At 33.3% G+C, this 23,160-nt stretch overlaps 1 protein-coding gene across 2 annotated transcripts in view; it reads right to left on the reverse strand.

Moving 5' to 3' along the window:
• The window catches only part of LOC114325722 (endocuticle structural glycoprotein ABD-4-like), a 28,969-nt gene extending 13,621 nt beyond the window's left edge, over positions 1–15,348 (reverse strand). Inside the window, exons 1-2 of one of the 2 annotated variants that reach the window (XM_050656327.1) lie at positions 15,251–15,348; positions 6,650–6,848 (exon numbers count right to left, since the gene is read on the reverse strand). In XM_050656327.1, the coding sequence (XP_050512284.1) occupies positions 6,650–6,848; positions 15,251–15,268 (217 nt within the window). In that variant the 5' untranslated portion in view covers positions 15,269–15,348. The remainder of the gene's footprint in view (positions 1–6,649; positions 6,849–15,250) is intronic. The other variant, XM_028273852.2, reaches the window with a different exon arrangement.
• Positions 15,349–23,160: the final 7,812 nt, after the last annotated feature.

Consider the following 23,160-nt stretch of genomic DNA (forward strand, 5'->3'; position numbering starts at 1 on the left):
CATGGAGCGTTTTCGTAATCTGACGTTCCAAATTTTTAAACTGTCCTACAATTAAAACTTCTCCTATTCTTCTCCTGAAAAAACTTCTCCTGAAAACTTAGTGAAAACAGAGAAAATTTAGTGAATTGCAAATATTTAATTCAAAAGAAACTTTTTATTTATTCTAAGGGACTGTCGGCCCTCGGCAATAACGTTTTCTTTCATTCTGCGTTTAATTTTTTTAAAAATACTTATTAGTTTTCTCAGTATTCGAAAAAAATGAACACATTTAAAACACAGGAAAATTTTGAGAGGCGACATTTTGCGTCTTTCCCCTTAAATTTTTTTGCAACATGAATGAAGCACCCTGTGTATTAAATTAAAAATATACATTCAAGTAAATAAACAATAATATTTTGTTATATCAAAGTTTTCAAACAAATTTTATATAGGGTGTCTGCATAACTAGCAACCATATGGTTTCATATTAATTTTATTAATTATTAATTTTAATTATTATTAATACATTATTAATTTTACGGGAAAAGGTAATACCCAAGTTAAATACATAATCATAATTCATAGAGTATGTGTTTACTTAAGGGTAATTATCATTAGAGTAAAAGATTCACTTTATAGGAGTAAAACTGCTAAGTTGCGTTATGGGTACTAATTTATGTTTCTAGTCGTCAAGGAGTGTGATTTGATGTTTGATTTTCATATGGCAAGCGTAATTCAATCTATCTACATACTTCAAAGAAAAAAATTAGGAAGGGACAATAAAATGTAATATATTTTAGACGGAGTACGTTCAACATTTCAGGACGGGAATAATAATAATTTTTTCAGTAATAACACAATATTTGATTTTTGAGATTTCTCTAGCTGTTCATGAAATAAATAAAATTGTATATAAAAAATGATTATCTCATTTAAAATAAATATTTCTTATTTACCAATCCTTCGGTTTGGCGCCCCATTGGGGTTACGCACGCGTGCACCGCACGCGTTGCACGCCCGGTTACGGGGCCCTGATATTATTCCAAGTACGCAATAATGAACCACCCGCATCCCTCAAAACGGTATTACTCTCTATACAGTACCGAAATTTCCAAAGGAAAGTTTCAAACGGGCCATACCGCTCCTGAATTTTGCACATGTATATAATATTTTTCGTAGCGCCATCTTATACATAATGGCTACATTAACAGAGCTTAGATTCTTACAGATTCCTATACTGTATTCGTATTATATGTCGAATATTTACGTTTCACATGCCAATTTCTATTAATTTCAGAAATTGATTTTAAAAGTACACCACGCAAAAAGTACTTTATTAATTCACATTTTTTTAACGTTATATCCTTCCATTACTTCTACTGTAGTGCTAAACGGAATTTTATCATGAAATTCATTTAAATACTTAAGTAATTTAGATATAAACGCTCTTATATTTATTGAGAAAAAAGCAAAACTTTCACATTTTTTTATAAACAATACACAACACGTAGGATAACAAAAATATGGCTGGAACTAGCGACATATATTGTTAGTAGGTTAAGCATTTTTCGGTATACATATATGCTCTAGATTATGAGTGGTGTACTTTATAAAGGTGATGGGATCGGCTATACTTATAACATTACCAATGGCCGGCCTTAAATTGTTGTGACAACGAAATACTATTCAGTAATCACTGTTAATCAATATTACGAACTAAATTTTTTTGAGTGTGGAGAGGTGCAATAGAAAAAAATTAAATTTTGCTTTAATTCGCTTAAAATGATAAAAAATATCAGATGATTCCATATACGTTTGGTTGTGTGTATATCTTTGTTAACACAATTTTCACACTCTCCAAAAATCACTAACATTAAATTACTTTAATTACACGATCTTCTATTACATAAACAATCGATACTACTTAGATTCGATTACACTAGTTATTTTCCATTGGGTAATCTACTTTTTTATCAGCAAGTTCAACCTATCACGTTCCACATTCGCGGAGCTTTTTTCTTCTTCTTAACGAGCTCTTCATGTGTTTTTTTGTGGGTTGGTCGGAAGTTTTATAAACAGGAGCATGTTGTTAATTTAGAACGTTACTGGGATCATGTCCACACATTTCAGTCGTGATTGTTCTTGTTCTTGCAAAACAAAGGATGCGTTGGCTATCAAGAAATAATTTATTTACTCGATATAAAACTTAGTGACTTGGACTTGGAATATCATCAATAATAGCTATTCTTAAATATAACAGTCTTCTTCTGTGTATTTTCTTATAATATTCATTCCTTGAAATATTTTTTTGGTTTTTATTGTATTCTTCTTATTTTTATAGATTATTCCGGAGTTGAAAGAATCTATCTACTTCTATAGGCATTCTTCTAGTTATTCCAGCCTTGATTATTTTTTATCTTAGGGCCGGTATTTCAATAGCTACTTAAGCTTTTGCTTAGCTAAGCCTGTGTCAATTGTTAAGGAGAAGCTTAAGCCGGGTGCCGTATTTCCATCATTTCCTTAACTAAACTGATGCTCAACTATAAAGTTAATTCGTTTGGTACCTCTGAATACGTCAAAATACCAAAACTAACTGTTCTGAGGTAAAAACCACTACTGTTGACGTTTAATTCTATCTTGACATCGGTATCAATGTACTTCACTTAATTTTGTGTACATGGTGTATGTGTTGTTAGTTTATTTTATTGCCGATATTTTCTCTGGTTATATTGTTATTGTTATTTTGCATAAGCAATAGATCCGTCTTTGTAATTTTGTTTATTGGATATATTCCTTAAAATGTCAAATTCGAATGTAAGTTAATTTTTGTAAAATAAATATACCTACCAAGCATTGGGTCTATTGAACAAAAAGAAGTATTTGTTTTACTTCCTCGTATTTAAGTATTTACTTAATAGTAATTAAATAAAGCATTAAAGAAATGACTTTATTCAATTAATATTAAGTAAATACTTAAATATTTGTAAGTAAAAGCAAATACTTCTTTTTATTCAATAGACCCATTGTAGAAATAAATAATTTTCATGTGCCTACACCTTCAAAAAGTAGTAAGAATTTTAATAATCGTTATTACGATTAAGAAATTAATAGATTAATAGATTATATAATAATCTAATAATAATGTTATTACTCAAAAGTTGGTTTTCAAAATAACTCTCTAATTAATAATCTATAGAAATAACCTCAAAAACAGAAAACAAATTTTAAGCAAAGGCTTAAACCAACTCCTGCGCGAGCTTAAAATTATTTGGTTTAAGCCTAGGCTTAAGCCTCAAATTGAAGTGGAAATACAGGCATCTAAGCTTAAGCAAAGGCTTAAGTGAGGTTGGAAATACCGGCCCTTAGTAAAGATGTAAATTAATCTAGGAACTGTGCTTGTTCATGTGAGTTAAAGATCGACAATATAATTAGTGAGGTACTATAGCTGATATTATTATAATAATAAAGAAAATTCTCCTTTTTATACACATACATAAGCTTGTCCAATCGATTAGTTCTCATTTTTTTTTTCGGAAGTCTTATCTGTGGAGAATATATTCAACAGAGATAGCAGTTCACAGGCTCGTAGCAAATGTGGAGAACAAAATTGAAATTAAACAAATTATATTAAAATATAGGAGCCTTTTCGATAGAGTGAGCGCTTCGATGGGATGGAATCTATGCTCAGCAAAAGCTTTGTGGATAACACGATACTTGGAGAAACCGTGTTGGCTGAGTCGCCAGGGAATGCCCACATGGGGGAGCTCTGTCCTTATTGCCGTGGAATATGTTGATGGACGGACTAATAGCGACTTAAAAAGCAAATGGCCATAATTAGCTGAAAAATGGCCTTGCAAATGGCCAATGGCCTTGGAAATAAAACCAAATGGCTCTTGGCTGAGGAATAACAGAGATTGGACTAACTTCAGTATTAAACAGATATTTCACCTTTCAAAACATGAAGAAAAAAGAAGAAAAGGACACAATAAAATTAAATAGCCGAATGATTTAGTAATCATTAGCAAGGAAAGTACAATATGGTAGTAAGGAATTGTATTACCGAGAACCAGCGATACAATTTATTTATTTGAAGGGGCTACATACAATTTCCCACAAATGCAGAATACTCACATGCAGGTAAAAATTAGAGCGATTAGCTTCTCTAAAGTTACAGGGATAAAAAATTAACTAATGGTAGAGGTTAAGTAATTTGAAGTCATACTAGACTCGAAACTTCTCAGGAACACTCAATTAGAAAAAATAACAATCAGTGCAGTGATAACTCTTGAGGTTCAGGCGCATTTATGGAAAGAAATAGGGATTACAGCCAGACATGGTGCACTGGTTGTACACTATGTTGATCAAAACCTCAATTACCTATGCAACAACTACGTACTGAAACACTTCAAATAGCTGCAAAAGCCAAACCAAATAGGCAAGACAGACTTGCGTGTATAGGGATAACTGGTGCCAACAGCAGCTATCAAGGCTCTACTAGTATGCCTACCTCGTTACTAAAAGTTAAGACCGTTAAAACCTATTGAAGCCTTTGCGATATTGATCGAGAATATCATCTCAGAATTCTCATTTCAGAATATGCAGATGGTCTGTTCTCATCTCTTGCAGCTGTATAAAATTTGAGACTGTAAAAAAATTTTGAGGATAGCCACCATCGAGATGATCTGTGGGATTTAAGAAATACTGAACGACCTGTCATAAGCTACTCAGAAGAGAGAAACTCAAAAACTATTGAAGAATGCAACATCGTTGATTGATTTATTGGAGGGCAACTCCACTACATCAATCAACGGCAACATATAGAACGACTGACAGAATAAAGACGATCACGTCTATTCCTAATAATGGTTTTTTAACTGGTGGTTTTATATTTTATGTTTAACAAGAAAATCAACCCTTATATTGTGTTACTCTTAGCCAAGCCGCACACCAAAGAAACATGAAACGAAAAACATGTTTCATGAACCACATCGTTGAAATTAGTAGCATAGTTGCGTAGTCATCGCTAAATATATAAATAACAAAAAACAAAAAAAAATTGAAAATAAATGTTAGAATAAAGATGCAAAAATGTAATTGTTAGGAAATCTAAATTCTATTATTTGCATGTTCTTTTTACGTGTTCTTTTTACAGCCAATTTCTACAATACAAAGCATGCAACACTGTGCCACGAATTAAAGATGCTTCAAATATGCTTTTTATACTTATTATAGATTAATGTTGAATGGTTTTGTTTCTTTGCTTTGGTTTAATGTATATTGATAGTGTGCTGTACGACTGTTTTAAATGATGTCCAAAATTATTTGCATGTTATATATTTTATTCAGCAAAGCACTGTATTGTATAAATGTTTTATTTTGTATTGTATAGATAAATACTTTATTTTCAGCAAAAGTCGCGAATACTTCAGAACTTCTAACTGATAGCAAAGATTTGACCAAGTAAGTTACATGGAAAAATGATAAACAAATAAAAATACAAATAAATAAACGATAACAAATAGATTGCTGTAGACAGAAAAATTCAAAATTAATATAACAGGCAGGACAATTGCAAGGAAAATGTACACATACAAATGAATGCTACCTGATACACTAATGGGCTCAAAAGGTGTAGGAGCCGGTATAGTAGGGACAGAGCAATGGATACATTTTTCTGTAAGTCTATCTAAGGAAGAGACAATTTTCCAGGTTGAAATAATGGAAATCAATCACGGCTTGGAAGAAATAAAAGGCAGAAAAGAAAGTACCTTTCAATTTCCTTCTTTAGAGAGAGTCAGGCAGCGTTTAAGGAACTCAATTCTGTAGAGGTCAATTCTAAGCTAGTATGGATTTATGTGGATACTCTAGATAAACTAGGAGTTTGTAGTAAAGTTATGGTAGCCTAGGTAGTGGGGCATGAAGCTTATAAGAGCAAAGACAAAGCAGATGAAATGGTCAAACAAGGCTTATCAATGTCATTCGTTGAACGCGTTATGAGGCGTTACAAAGACATAAGCAAGAACGGCTACAGAAAAGTTCACGGGTCTCTAGAATAGTGAAGGAATTCACCAGGAAAAGACATTCGCCAAAATTCAGTCGAACCGATCAGTAGGTCTGATAACAAGGAACTGTAAACTAAATAGGCAGCAGAGCACATTTCTATGTCAATGTGATTAATGACAATCTGGCAAATATGCAATTCTTTGCATTAGACGAAGAAAAACTACCGGCAAAGAACTACAAGGAAGGTTAAATCTCAAATTTATTAGATCTTTTATAAAGGGTCAATACATTTGATAGATAGATATTTAGAAATAACGGAAAATAAAAACGCACATAGAAATATACTTACTACTTTAAAAGAAAAAAAAAATTAAAAAATTATAAATAGAAAAATTGTGGAATCAACCAATTCTAAAAAAGAAAAATACTGAGTAACGGAGTATCTTAATATGTGGTATGTATGTCATGAATTGATGTTCTGTGTCCATGCATTGTGCCCCAAATAATGATCTTAAATATGTACTTTAAGAATATCAGAAAACTAGGAAGGAAGAATATTCAAAACTTATTCCACAATCTAAAAATCGTCATTCTCTCTTCCTGATAACAACTAACTAATTATCTGTACATATTTAAACATTATCAAGTCAGTTACCACCAAACTTGCCACCTCCACCTCCTCCTCCGCCGCCGCCGCCTCCACCGCCTCCTCCTCCTCCTCCTCCTCCAGGCCTACTTCCACCACCTCCAGGCCCAAATGGCGCAGTCAAGCCTGGTCCACCCCCTGCCCCTTTCGCACCTGGTGGAAGGTATGTGTTGTCTAAACGGGCAGCTGAGCAGATTCCCACCAGCAGGGTTGCTAGTATCTGAAACAATAAACGATATCTTTAGTATAAGACAAAACCAAGTTATCGTTTATTTATATTAATTATCTATATTATATATTTGTCTATATCATACAGGTACTACAAAATAAGAGTACTTTTGAAAGGAGGAAGTATCCTCAAATTTATTAAGACACAGAGACTCAGATGGATAGAAATATAGAATGAGAAATCCAGCAGCAGTAATTAAAAAAATCACCAAATAGAGACCAATACCAGGCAGACCACGAGGAAGACTTATAACAGTAAGAAGCAACCTATGACAGTAAGAAGATAGGAGTTAGAGAATGGGTAACCATAAGCAAATTCAGGATCGAATTGAAAAATATTGTAGAAGATGCCAAGTCACACAACCAATTGTAAAACCAAAATGTTAATGCGGACTGATTCCCCACGAGAAAGGGATTGGAAGAGCCCAAAGTAGGTAGCAATCACTCGGCTAGGAGTGTTCATGCCATGATGAGGATGATGATAATGATGATAATGATGATGATCTATATCATAACAATATTTTCTAATCAGTGAGTCCTATCTGTTTTCACAAAAGCAGAAGGACTATAGTAGGAATTTAAGGGGCATACCTAATTCTGAGACAGAAAAATGACAGATGGAACAAAATAATTTTTTATTCTAAATTTATAAAATATGATAGCGAATGGGGAAGGAAATAAAAATATTGTACTTTTTGTTTTCATGCTTGATTTTAAACTTATTTTAGAAACACTAATTTCAACATATCTACCAGTACTACTACTGAATATAATGCAGATTTTTCAAATTTGTATTTGACGTAATTAGCCAACGAAGAGCTAAATATCACTACCAAAAAGAAGCGAATGCAAAGATGATGAAGACGAAAGTTACAACATACTACAAATTACTTTAAATATTAAAGGATTAATGAGTTGATCGTCACGACGAACGATTCATAGAAAAATTATACTGGCGTCAAATACTAGCGACAGCTTGCATAAATAGAAAATCAATAGGAATATGTAAAATACAAAGAGGTGTCAGACAGAGCTGTATACTGCCCCCACTACTCTTCAAGTTATATTCAGATTAAATATTTAAAGAAGCGTTCCATAATTTGGAATGGGGCGTGAAATGTAATGGAATTCTGATAAATACAATCAGATATGCAGACGATACAGTTATTTTAAGTGATGACATGAATGGATTACAAAGTGGGAAGAGAGTTTGACCTAAATATAAACTGTTTAAAAACAAAATACATGGTGTTTAGCAGTTGGTAACATCAAGATTCACGGTTATATAATATGTTTATAACATACTTTAAAAACAAATGTTTAGAAATTGAAGAGTTGCAGAGAAAACATGATTCATTTAATATGTATAAAATAATAAAAGAACTCACCGGTCAGAACAAAAAACATGCAAATAACATCGTTGATAGAGACGGAAAACTGATTATCACTCATTTGGATAAAATGGACACATGGAAAGACTACATTGAAGAACTGTTTAATGATGAAAGGCCCGAGTTTGAAATTAACGAAGTAGTTACAGGACCTGACATAACTATGGTCGAAATTGGACAAGCAATAAGATTAGCAAAGACCAGAAAAGCGACGGGACCAGACGAAATACCGAGTGAAATAATGAAGATCTTCGAAAGTTTAGGTAAAAGATCTATCCTTCATATTTTTAATAAAGTTTATCAAACTGGCTATATACCAACGGATTGGCTGCTGTCGACTTTTGTGACGATACCTAAAAAAGCAAACGCGAAAAGATGTAGTGACTACCGAACCATTAGCTTGATGAGTCATGTTTTAAAGATATTTCTACGAATTTTGCACTTTAGGATGTACCAAAAAATAGATGAACAGCTTGGTGATACACAGTTAGGATTCCGAAATAACCTTGAGACCAGAGAAGCACTGTTAATATTCAGGTTATGGTACAGAGATGCAGAGATGTCGGACATCCGGTTTGTATGTTTATATGTGTTTCATTGACTTTGAGAAGGCCTTTGATCGGGTAAAACATACTGAAATGATTGCTATTCTTCAGAAAGTGGGTATTGATGATAAAGACCTACGCGTTATCAAAAATATTTACTGGCATCAACGTGCAAACATCAGGATTGGCCGGGACACGTCTGGAGAAATTCAAATAAGAAGAGGAGTAAGGCAGGGCTGCATTTTGTCCCCACTAATATTTAGAGCACGTTAAGAAGATGATACGAAAATTACAATGAAGGTACACTAGAAATAAACAAACCAATACACTTTTAATGTTACAAGGAGCATCATGATTTACAATGTAGGTACCTACATTGTAAATCCCAAATCATGATTTAAAAAGTTTATACATTGTAAATTATGATTCGGGAGTGCTCCTCGTGACATTTTTCGTTTGTTTATTTCTAGTGAATCTTTATTGTGATTTTAGTTTAATTTCAAAAATACCCACCAGTATTAAGTACTTCCCGATTACCCATTAATTAATTTAACAAAGAAATGACATTTTAACATTACATATTTAACAAATACCTATCAAGGAGAAAACAACTGTTTGTAATATAATGAAGTTTTTCCAAATCTGTAATTGACGTAATTAACAAAGAAATAAATATCACTACCAAAAAGAAGCGAGTTCAAATACGACGAAAACAAAAGTTACAGCACACCAGACACTAATGATGACCAATTAAATCAATTGGAATTTCTTTACCTAAACAAGTCATAAATTAAATAGGTAGTACATATATTTGCATAACAAAGGAGCTTGCAAACGTGTAAGGTGATAATAAATTAAATGTCCATTGTTGACGAGAATACCGAGCGTCCTGAGGAATATAAATCGGAGTTTGAATAGCCGAAGTTGTATTTACGTGGTCAAGCGCAACACTGTGTAGGCACCAGTTATTACGATTTTTATTATTTTAGTTACATATAATAATTATTTTAGTTAGACATATACTGTTGTTTTATTGACTTCCAAAAGGCATTTGATTGTGTTAAGCACTCTATATTGTTCGCAGCTCTAAAAGACATTGGCTTGGACGGCGGAGATGTTCGAATCATTGCAAATTTATATAGGAATCGAACAACATCAGTTTTAGTAGATGGCGTGTAATCACAGGCTCTTAATATTAAAAGAGGAGTACGGCAGGGATGCGTCTTGTCACCCCTGCTTTTCAACGTTTACTCCGAAAGAATTTTCAGAAAAGCACTTTCTGAAAAACAAGAAGGAATACTTGTGAACGGTGAAGTCATCAATAATTTGCGATATGCGGACGATACAGTACTCCTAGCTTCTAGTCAAGAAGATCTGCAAACACTACTTGATAGTGTCGTTGAGAGTTGTAGTGGGGCAGGTCTTGATCTGAACATACGGAAAACCAAAATACTCGTAATTAGTAAACAACAGCATATAAAACCGTCTATATATCTAAATAATACCAAACTTGAGCAAGGTGATAAAATCGTTTAACTTGGACAGCAATTAAATTGTAACGCAGAAAGTCACGACGAAATTAGATCTAGGATAGAGCAGGCTAGAGCCGCTTTTAGAAGGATGTCCAAGGTATTATGTAACAGAGACCTAAAATTAGCATTGAGGATCCGCCTACTTCGCTGCTACGTGTTCTCGGTCTTACTTTATGGTGTCGAGTCCTGAACTGTGAATAAAATCGATCTAAATCGCCTTGAGGCTTTCGAAATGTGGTGCTATAGAAGAATTTTAAAAGTTTCCTGGGTGGAGAAGATTCGAAACTCCATAATACTAGAACGTCTCAGCAAGACTACTCAGATCATAAAAAGCATCAAGCAGAGAAAGCTGGAGTATTTCGGACATGTAATAAGAGGTCCCAAATATAGGTTGCTACAAAATATCATGCAAGGAAAAATAGCAGGTAAACGCAGTCCCGGACGAAGAAGAACCTCATGGGTTAAGAACTTGCGAGATTGGTATGGTGTTGATACAAGCATGCTATTTAGGGTGGCAGTGAATAAAATTAAGATAGCTATGATGGTAACCAACGTTGTGAAAGGACATGGTACATGAAGAAGAGGAAAAGTCACACGAGGATAACAGGATTAAAGCGCCTCACGCTAGCCAGAATTTGGAATCGGTTAGAGAACCCTGTCAGAGTTCTATTACCCAGGACCCTCACATGAAGAACATTTGGCTGATAGTGGGTCTCTATCGTGCATCAGAGTGCTACAGGGAAGAAAGAAATAGTCTGGAGCAATGGAGCGCGGTCGAATGATTCCTGTTTACACGAATTTATACACCTCGCTCCATTTAAATGTCGCAAATAGTTCTTTGAAATACAGTTATCCCTAGAATGAAACCTTTTTCTAAGAACTCTTTTAATTCCTGAATTATGCAATAACTTATGTTATTGCCTATTGCCAAATACTTGCTGTTTTTGCTATTTTTGGTAATTTTGTACTGGGTAGCAATATTGGCTATTCTTTCTGGTCTTTTAACTTGATATTTAATTTTAGTTTGTTTTTAGAATTATTATAAACATTTATTAGAATCAAAAGGCCAAAATTAAAATAGAAGACCAGTTAACTGCTAAAATTGCAAAGAACGAGGAGCGGGACAGGGCTATATTTTATCTCCACTGCTATTCAATATTTATTCTGAATGGGTATTTAAGGAAGCTTTAGTCAGTTGTGCGGAAGGAATATTAATAAACGGTGAATAGTTGAATAAAATTAGATATGCATATGACACCATAGTTTTTGCAGATAGTCTGAATGATTTAATTTACAGATATAAACAAATCGCATAACAGAAGTCAGCAACAGATACGGACTAGCTCTTAACACAAAGAAGACCAAATTTATGACAATTAGTAAAAAACAATACTAAACGCTCAACTTACAATCAATCGACAGAATATCTAAAGAGTCGAGCAATACACATATCTGGGCACCAATTTAAATAGCCAGTGGGACCACTTGACAAAAATTAAACAGCGAATAACAAAAGCAAGCATTCGTTAGAATGAAAGCCATTTTCAACAGTCGAGACATATCACTAAAAACAAAATACCGTCTGTTGAAATGATACATATTCACAGTTCTACTCTACGGCATGAAAACGTGGACACTAACTGTTGCATCTATGAATCGACTCGAAGCTTTCGAAATGTGGTGTTATAGGCGCACCTTACGTATATTCTGGGTTGACCGAATTACTAATGTGGAAGTCCTGCGTAGAATGAAGAGAGAGTGTGAAATTCTCATGACCATTAAAATTAATAAACCAGAATATCTAGGACATGTAATAAGAAATCAAGTACGTTACGGCCTTCTCCAACTGATTCTCCAAGGGAAGATAATTGGCAAAAGATGGCCGGGAAGAAGACGCATTTTCTGGCTTCGAAATTTTCGAAAGTGGTATAACACGACTACCACTGAACTGTTCCGCGCTGCGGTAAACAAAGTCAAGATAGCCATGATGATCGCCAACATCCAGAACAGATAGGCACTTTAATAAGAAGAACTTTAGTTTATCATATGTCTTAAATGTTTTATCTTACTCGTCAATAAAGGTCACTTGAAGTAAAAATCAATGGTGAACTGATTAATAATCTTAAATACGCTCACGAAACTATTAAGTGTCTTATGCAACAACCTCCAGGACCTTCAAGACTTATTGGAAAGCATAAACAAGACAGGAAGAGAAATTGGTCTAAAAGTGGATGGTTCTTAAAAACAATTTATGATATTTAGTGACCAATCTCACGACAGTACTTTCGGATTATATGTAGATAAACAAAACATTGAAAAAGTTACACACTGTAAACATCTGGGATGCTACATTACAGACCAGCTAGACTCAAGTAATAAGATCAAATGCAAAACCGAAGCAGGTCACACAAAGTTTCTAAAAATGTAATAAGTCTCCTGTAATTACAGCTTAAACCTAACATTACGTAAAATAATGACTAATGGTGTTTAATTTGGTAAGTGCTGTTACATGCACCGAGAGTTGGAGTGTGAATGCGGATCGGATCAATGACATAGAGATGTGAGGCTTTTGAGATATGGTTGCATAGAAGAATGTTCCAAATACCTTACACAGCGATGCAGAACAAGGCAATTGTGTTGAATAGAGCAAATGTCGTTCTTCAGTTAGTGAAAACAAAAATTTAGACAAATCCTTGATATGCAAATATACCTGGGACAACGAGCACAGATTACAATAGAAAAATTAATAGTAATGACAGAAACAGACACAAAAAATAGAATATTTATCCTACAACGAAGAAAAATGTTTAGTAAAGCCATCAGCAAAATGTAACAGACTTTGGTTGACAGTACTAATTTAAGAACCATAAGGTACAATATTATTCACAATTACATATGAAGCACACAAAACACAAACACAAATCAACCTTGAACCACTTATGTTACACAATCACAACTACGATACAGATTAATCGAACATGTAACACAAAAAACACACACAAAACCGTCAGACAGGGATATTCCTAGGCTGTAGTCACCATCCTCGGATTTTTTCAACCATACGCATGATTTTTCCTACAAAAGACTTGGTTATATATATTTTTGCAGAATTTCGAAAAGTAAAATCTTTTTTGAGAACGATTTCCGGAGTAAAAATCGAAACACTAGTTGACTAAAAATGTAATTTTCATTAAAACCAATAATTGTGGCCTAATCCCATGTAAACATAATACTTAAATTAGACATTCCACAACAAACTAGTTTTAGAACATTTTTAAGTAACAGGTATTGGCCTTGTGTTAATAAAGATTTTAGGAAGTTTGATTCATTATAGAGGAAATTGACTTATGCAGAGAATTCCATCCAATTCAAGACAGATGAAGCTAATACTACTTATTCAAGCAGAATATTGGACATAATTTTCTTCTGTTTGGATTATATATATATATTCACTCATGGAAAAAGGCTTTTCCACGAAGTTCTCCAATCTTCAGAATTTTATACAGAGCCAATTTAGCCATATTAAGAGAGAGAAGTCATTACCACAGGTTTAATGTATATTCTTAAATCTGAACATTCTTTATTGAACGCTCTCTCTATTATAAAATGTCACATTCTGATTTTCATTGAATAACATATTGCACCTACATAGTATACACGAACACATACAACAGAAAGGAACCACGCACATTAACAGATTCAACAACCTTTTCGAAAACATAAATAACAGCAAAGATGTACAATAACCTACTAAGACAAAATGCTAACAGCACAACACTTAGCCAGTTAATCTATCAAACAGACAGTTAAATGTAACAGAGAGTCTGATGCTCTCATAAGGTCTAAACTAAGGTTGGGCTGTAACACGCCCAACAGTTCCTGAGCTAGACATAATCAGTGAACTTGAAAGGGTCTGTCAACTAGGTACTAGCAAAACACGATATAGTAAGTACTATGCCAAAGTAACGAAAACAAAACACAAAGTAAAAGAAGATACGTCCATAATAATATTACCAGCTGACAAGGGCAACGCAACTGTAATTATGGATAAAAGCCAATACCAGGATAAACTTCAAGAAATGGCCTTACACTATATTACAGTAGGACACCTCACTTAAAATAGAGTTCCAAAAATTCACAAAGAAAATATACCCGTCAGACCGATTTGATGCAGCAGACTCCCAAAGTTCCTCTTGGACATAGTACAGCCTCTAGCAGATACCACAATATTTTGGTGTGACAATGAAATACATGAAATACAAAAACGAATAGGCCTGACGTGGGCAAAATTTGGAAAACTATGCCATATTCAAAGAAGTTAAATTTCCATGTGTCTCAAGCAAAAGGTTGACAACTCATGTGTTTTGCCTATATAACCTTATGGGGCAGAAATTTAAAAACGATTCATGGAATAGTGGCACAGAAACTATAGAGGAAGCTGGAGACGACCAGTGACTAGATGGACCAATGAGATGAAAAGAGTAGCGGGAAATTGGCTATAAGCGACGCAATGTATAGAACATGGAAGAAATAACATGGATAGAACATGGATAAAGGTTACAAAAAAGACGTTCTGGATCAAGGGACTCAGTTTAGTCTAACTTGTTTAGTGTAGTTTCCTTTAAAATTTGCTCTAACTTCAAAAAATTACCACTTAAAAGATAACTTGTCTAAGAATATTTAAGATAAACTAAGTTAGGGCTTATCAAAGGAAAAAAATGTCCACAAGCTCCAGAAACAACTCCAGATAAGCTACAAAATTTACACTACCCTGTTATAGAGAGCGTTAGTAGACAAACTGTATAACAGATATGATAAAAATTCAAAATATAAAAATTAGAGAAAAGAAATTTTTTTTTGAAAAAAATATGTTGACACGATTGAAAATTATTTTTCAAAAGTCCAAAATTTTCGTTTGTGACTTACCAGCCTCATATTTGACATTATAAACTAAACTAAACCACAAGAACTGACTGATATCGTTAAGTCTTATCGAGTATATATAGTTAATTGTTGTCACATCAACCCCACTCTGGATTTGAAATATTTAGAATAGCGAAACCAGATCGACAAATCCATCGTAAAAGTGCAAAGATGCACCCAAGATGCATCTTGCACCACGCAAGTATATTATTGACATTACGAATGGCGGAGGAATGCGAGCGTCTCACAACCTAAGGTCGTGTGTTTTGCATAGTTTTAGTAATAGGTTGTTAGACTGTGAATGTTTTAGATTCATTGTTATAGATTTATGAATGGTTATAAATCGGGTTACACATTTTCTTAAAGGAATCGTGTGCATTAAAAATTCTTGGCGGGTAAAACTAACAAATCATCGCTTTTGTTAGTAAGAAAAGGTAACAATATATTTCGTCATTCAGACTGATGTCTGAGTTTACAGTTTTTCTGATATATTAAAATTAATCATTTATTTTAATAAATATATTGGCTTTTATTTAAAAAAACAAAACTGGTGATAAAATTGTCATAAAGAAGCAAAATTAGCATGTTTGTGTTGGAAAAATAGCATCAGAATTTCATTAATAAAAAAATTTCATAAAAATAACATCAGAAAAACATCAGAATTTCAGAGGAAACAATAGCGATATCAACAGGTAGCCGAAACGCATTCCAAGATTGCGGCTGTAATTTTAAATATTTTTTCGAGATATTTGGCACACTATTCGTAATATAATAAAGAATGGCGGTACAAAGCCCAATTTGAAAAATATATTAATATGTGGAAATTACTCTGTAATTAAATACAATATTAAAAAAACGAGCCTGTACCGCCATTAAGAAGAACAAAAAAATAAACTTTCTTCAAATAAACTTTTTTATCCGATGCCTAGATTTTGTGTCATTTTGGAACTACTAATGAAGTAAAAAATTTTAGTAGTTCCAAAATGACACAAAGATGAGAATCCACCGAGAGATATCCACCGAAATACAAAGATGAGAATCTATAAAACCTTAATTCGACCAATAACATGCTATGGCAGTGAAGCCTGGGCCCTGAAAGAAATATCCAAAAACAAACTCGACACATTCGAAAGGAAAGTACTTAGGAGAATACTAGGACCTGTGAGGGAAAACGGAATCTTCAGAAGTAGATACAACAACGAGCTTTATCAACTTTATAAGGAAACGCCCCTGTCAGACTTCATTAGAATACAAAGATTGCAATGGGCCGGACATGTGATAAGAATGGGAGAGGATAGGCTACCAAAACGAGCACTGAATGCTAGAATGCCAGGAAAGAGACCGGTTGGGAAGCCACGAAAGCGCTGGGAAGACACAGTAAACAGCGACGCATAAGCCCTTTTAGGAGTCCGTGTATGGAGAAGAGCAGCCACAGACAGGCAAGGGTGGAGGCAAAAAATAAAGGAGGCCAAGGTTCAATTTGGGCTATAGTGCCGTAGAAGAAGAAGAAAATGACACAGAATCTAGGCATCGGATAAAAAAGTTTATTTGAAGAAATTGTAGTTTTTGTTCTTCTTAATGGCGTTACAGGCTCGTTTTTTTAATACTGTATTTAATTACGGAGTAATTTCCACATATTAATATATTTTTCAAATTGGGCTCTGTACCGCCATTCTTTATAATATTATGAATATGTGTGCCAAATATTTCTAAAAAATATTCAAAATTACAGCTGCAATTTTGGAACGAGTTTTTGCTACCTGTTGATTGCTACTGTTTCCTCTTCAGGAAAAAACTAATATAAAACAAAATATTTTCAGTTTAGTTTTGAGTTTATAGCATAAACTCTGGAAACCAGCAAAAATGTAGATAATTTCAGAGATGGAAATTGAGAATATACAATTTCCCATTACAGAGGACGAGATCAAAATGTCCAGTATCAATCCTACATACCGGTCTGAATTCATTAAAGTTTTGGAGTTATAAGGCTTTAAAGATGCAAAAACACGGTTTCTTTTTAGACTTAAATATAAAATAATATATGTACTGTTATCAAATTTTAAGTTTTCTTGCAAAAAGTCTTCAATAATTTGGGACGTTTTAAGGGGATGGGTACGTAGTTTCTGCTCCAATGCTATTCTAATGGGATTCATTTTTTTCGAATCCCGAGAAAACTAATAAATATTTTTAAAAATTAACTAGTTTTGATGGGAAATAAGCCACAATTTTACTAAAAAAAAAAATGATTTTATTAATGTTTCGACGTCCAAATCGCATGCAGTTGTGAAAATACGAAAAATAATAATATTAATATATTAATATTTGGTAAGTATCGTATGGATTGTCGATACAATATCAATACAATACCGATATTTTTATCGAATATCGTGAAGATGTAGAGGAAAGTAACCAAATATGGAATAGTGCCCTAATATGGAATTCCTTGATTTCTCCGAAAATATAAGTTGGAAGCGCACTACAAGACCATCCTCTATTTCAGTCGCTCTCTTTATTATCGTATTCACACCTCTGTGTCAGATGCGCGAACGATACGTGTCTGACGGGCGCGTTTTGTTTTATCGTCTCGCAGAAAATTTCAAAGGTAAATTATATTCAACGAGTATTATTGGTTATTATGCATGAATACAGACTTGTTATGCTATTGCGTATATCAATAGTACCTTTGTTTTGATATTTTGTGACCTTCTGTAATTAAAACATGACGACTTGAAAATATGTTGATACTAGTTTGAACTAATGTACAAATCCAAATATGGACAGTCGTTGGTGCCTAAGTATGAAATAGCGGATTAAGTGTAAGTGGGCTCATTATGATTGTGCTGGTCCAGAGTTTCATACATGGATCTGTGATGTCTGCAAGTGAATTAAGCTACTTCTTTCATTTTTCACAATTTTCTTATTTAAATTTATTTGATCTCAGATGTTTATGTCTACTTTTGTTATTGATCCTATGTTGGTTTATTGCTGTTGGTTTATGCCTATATTCCATATATGGGTACCTATTCCATATTTGGTTACGTATTTGGGATTTTGTTTTTTTTGTTCGATTTTTTTTGTGAATTAAGATGTTTAATCGAAGGCTTTTAATTACTATATAAAAATATATGACTGATGTGTCATAACATTAAATTGTTTTCATTTCTATAAAGGTATTATTTTATATCCCCAAAACAAAATTGTATTCCATAATTGGCGACTTTCCTCTAAACATGAGCTGTGTTTCATTGTTTCAGTTTACTCATATTATGAGTACACGGAACCAACTTTTGTGGGAAGTTTTTCCTCTTAGTTATTTTACTTACTAATTTTATTAAATTGCAGTATTCCAAATTTTGTAATAGATTCTCATCCATTTTACAAGCTGTAAATTCAAAATAGCGCAGCGGTTAGAAATTTTTAGGGAAAAAAAAGATGTTTGTAACAATTTATTGATTTGTAATAAATATTCCAAATTTACAGTCGGAAAAATGAAAGACTACCCATTAACGATCACATCAATCACATATTTTGTATTTCTGTCTTTTTCTGTAACAAACGTTTGTTATTTATAGAAAAGGACAGCAAATACAAAACAAATGATTGATGTGATCGTTCATGGGTATTCTTTCATTTTTCCGACTGTAGTTCAGATATCTTATTATTATTATGTAATTCTACTAACTAGGTATTCTTTGACATCTAAAAATTGTTAAAATTAGTTTAAAACCAAGCTCTTACAACGAAATTACAACAAAAGTTTATATAAATTTTATGCCTTTATTACTAAACCATCTTTGATGACTTTATATTGCACTTTTTGTCTCTTTGATGTCAAAATATTAATTGCCGGAATAGTAACTGAATATTTTTTATGGAAGATATCTCTTAAGTTTACAACACAAAACTATAACTATTTTTCTTTCCGTAGATAGTTTATAGCTATTTTATGATTATTATCGCAACTGGTTTTCAAATATTTTCGAACGAGTCAGGATAATTTTACTATAAAAAAATGACAACCTGTCTATTCAATAATAATGTTATTTATTTTGTGTACCATTTCCTTATTTAAAAACAAGCCATATTTCTCACGTAAAAATAAGGAATTTTATTCTAAACATTTTTTATAATTATGGATAGATGGCGGTATAATCGCAAAACATGATTTATCGTGATACCGTCGATATACGTCAATAGGTAAATTATTAGAGAAACGGTCTAATATCTCGAGAAATACACTTCCACATAAAAAACCAAAAAAATCGGATTCAGCAGACGTGACCCCTCACTCCACACCGTGGAGGTGGGGTTGGGGGTAACTCTAAAATATTAAATAGGAACCCCCCTGTTTTATTGGAGTTTTGGATTACTCATGAAAGAATAAGTAACATTTATTCGAAATTTTTTTAAAATTGTTGATAGGTGGCGCTAATAAATCGTATTTTTCCGATTATAGCGCCATCCAGCAACAATTTTAAAAAATCCTTCAAATATATATATTACTTAATTTTTCATAAGAAATCCAAATCTGCAATAAAAATTACGGTTCCTACTTTAGATTTTAAAGTTACCTCCAACCCCACCTCCAGGGGGTGGGATGGAGAGTCATGTATAAAGCTATTCGATAGGTTTTTTGAAAAATATTACAGGAATATTTTTAGATTTTTCATTTCGAAGTGTATTTCTCGAGATAAACTGCTCGTCAAAAAAAGTTAGGGATATAGAAAATTCTGCTGAATTTTTATAGTAGATTTTTTCGTGAACGGATTAACGGATTCCGCTAATTTTTGTATTATTTTAGATTCTTCTTTAGTATTTGCACAGTTATGCAAAGGTTTACTCAAACTTTTTTTTGTACTTATACCGGGTGGAAGAAAATAAATGTTTTTCTTATGTTAAGTTTGAGACGCCCTGTAGGGAGGACGAGGTACAAATCGTCGCCTATATACTATAACTTGATAACTCGAAATTCGTAGTTTTGAGAAAAACGGGTTTAAAGATTTTAAAGGTATTTGTGCTGCTACGCTACCATGATGTTGGTAAATACGGAATTCACTCTGCAGCTCTTAAATACTGTTCCTTAAATTTTTGGCTACTGATCTATTTAGAAATACGTTGCAAATTTGTTTTCCAATATGGAAAGTAACATGAAAAAGTAAAGTTATCAACTTTTAGCACTACCATAATGTTAACATTTGGACGAACGAAGTTAGCGTGGGCCTCGTTTGGTAAGCTCAGCTTCATATTGAAGAATAAAAATACCCTCAATATCTAAAAACGAAAATCTACGATCAATGTATTCTTCCGGTCCTTACATGTGGATGTCAAACATGGACGTTCACAAAAGCGAATATGGACAGAATTGCGAAAACACAAAGAGCAATGGAAAGAAAAATGATCAACGTAAGACTGTCAGATAGAAAAAGGAATTCCTGGGTAAGAAATATCACTAAAGTTAAAGGTGCTACTCGTCAAACAGCTAAACTAAAATGGAAATTCGCCGGTCATACAATTAGACAAAAAGACGAAAGATGGAATAAAATGATTACAGAGTGAAGACCATGGACATATAAACGAAAGAGAGGGAGACCACAGATGAGATAGGTAGATGACCTAAAACACCAAGCAGGCTCAAAATGGATGTACATGGCTCAGGACAAAGAAAGATGGAGGAGCGAAGGGGAGGCCTATGTCCAATATTGGATGTCGCAAGGCTAATATAATGTCGCATGTCGTGCCAAGTTGTTTCTAGGTGAACTTTTTAACAAAACTATTATTTTAAGCATTATTTTGGTGAAAATTAGCCCTCAGCCATGGGGGTTGCCAGATCTGCTAACAATTCTCGAATTTTTGCATTAACATGAACTGAATAAACAGATAGCAATTACGTGGTAAGCTCAATGGTTTCAGAAAAACGCGTGCTACAACTCGATAACTAGAGTTAGCTAGTTGTCACGTTCAGTGTATATCGTATTCATGATTATTTCGATTAAAAAATAACTTGATTACTTATCTTGTCAAGTTTTAGCACTGACTATTAGGGGCATTTGAGTTTTATCAAGTTCCGTTAATCATAAAAAAATACTTAACCCGTTTGGAGCGAGTTATCAATTTTTTACACAATATGGAGGCAAAAACAATACATCGTGTGAACTAGATTTCTCAAAAACGTCAATTTTGGAGTTATCAAGTAATAGTACCAAGGCGACGAAATGTGAGGATACATCGAAATCGTATTGGAGTCTTATGTTTTGTGAACATTTTGTTTTTTGAATGTGCCTGATATCTTTAGAAACAAAAAAAACGAAAAAATAGACGGTTTTATAATTTAATATGTGTCTTAACCGAAACAAAAGTTTGAGACACCTTGTAGGGAGAAAAAGGCACAAAGGTGAGTATACCTCAATAATATCTTGTAGTCTCAAATTTTGTGAATATTTTACTTTTTTAATTTCTCTAATATCTTTAATAACAAAGAAACTAGACGGTATTACTCTTTAATATGTGTTTTAACTGACGACATGCATCACATCACACATGTGAAACATAGAAACACATATTAAAGAATAATACCGTCTAGTTTCTTTGTTATTAAAGATATGAGAGAAATTAAAAAATAAAATATTCACAAAATACGAGACTACAACATAATATCGAGGTATACTCACTTTTGTGCGTTTTTCTTCCTACAAGGTGTCTCAAACTTTTGTTTTGGTTAAAACACAGGTTAAATTACAAAACCGTTTATTTTTTTTGTTTTTAAAGATATCAGGGACATTCAAACAACAACATGTTCAAAAACATTAGACTACAATACAATTCTGATGTATACTCACATTTGTACCTCGTTCTCCCTACAGAGCATCTCAAACTTAACATAAGAAAAACATTTCTTTTCTTCCACCCGGTATAAGTACAAAAACTAAGTTTGAGTAAACCTTTTCACAATTGTGTGAATACTAAAGGAAAATCTAAAATAAAAAAAAATAGCGGAATCCGTCTGTTCGCGAAAAAATAAACTATGAAAATTAGCATAATTTTCTATATCCCTAATTTTTGACGAGCAGTTTATTAGACTGTTTCTATAATTTACTAGAGTATCACGATAAATAGTTTTTTGCGGATTATAACGTCATCTATCCACAATTCTAAAAATGTCTCGAATACAAGTTGCTTACTTTTAGGTAAAGAATTCAATTCTGCAATTAAAACTGGAGGTTTTCATTTAATATTTCAATGTTACCCCCCACCCCACCGACAACGGGTGTATTGGGGGTTCGTGTTTAATGTTGTTCGATAGATTTTTGAAAATTATTGAACACGTGTTTTTCAGTTTTTCGATCCGATGTTCGGTTCGCGAAATATTCGACCGTTCCGCTACTTTTGGGACACCCTATATACAGTGCGGTGGAATAAGTGTTGCCCCCCCCCTGTTAACTTGTTTATTTTAAGAATGTAAGCAAAACGCTCGGACAGGTCGATTTTTAAACTAATCATAGTATATCATAGCACCAACGTTTCGAACTTTACGCGATCCCTCTTCAGGGGTCCTACTTTCGAATTCATTCGAGCATATTTCGCATACGAAATTAGAAGAATTTCGCTTGAAATCCGGTATTGGTCTTGTATTTTCGAATACTTGGTGTACGAATTTTTTCGTATACGACGACTCGAATGGGTATGAGCCATTCGAATTGTGATGCTCGTATACGAATTATTGTTGTCATTTCAGCTGTCATGAGTTTTAGCTGATAGTGTTAATTGTGTTGTTGTCTACAATATTTTTACATTGAAATTTATTTTCAATGGCTGGTTTAAATAATTAAAAGAAAGAAAGAACATGTACGATTATGCCTTGAAAATATAACCTAACCTAACTTTATGTATGCATTTTAGCATTGGATCTAAGCTCC

The sequence above is a fragment of the Diabrotica virgifera genome, chromosome 7, assembly GCF_917563875.1.
Source record: "Diabrotica virgifera virgifera chromosome 7, PGI_DIABVI_V3a".
Lineage (NCBI taxonomy): Eukaryota > Metazoa > Arthropoda > Insecta > Coleoptera > Chrysomelidae > Diabrotica > Diabrotica virgifera.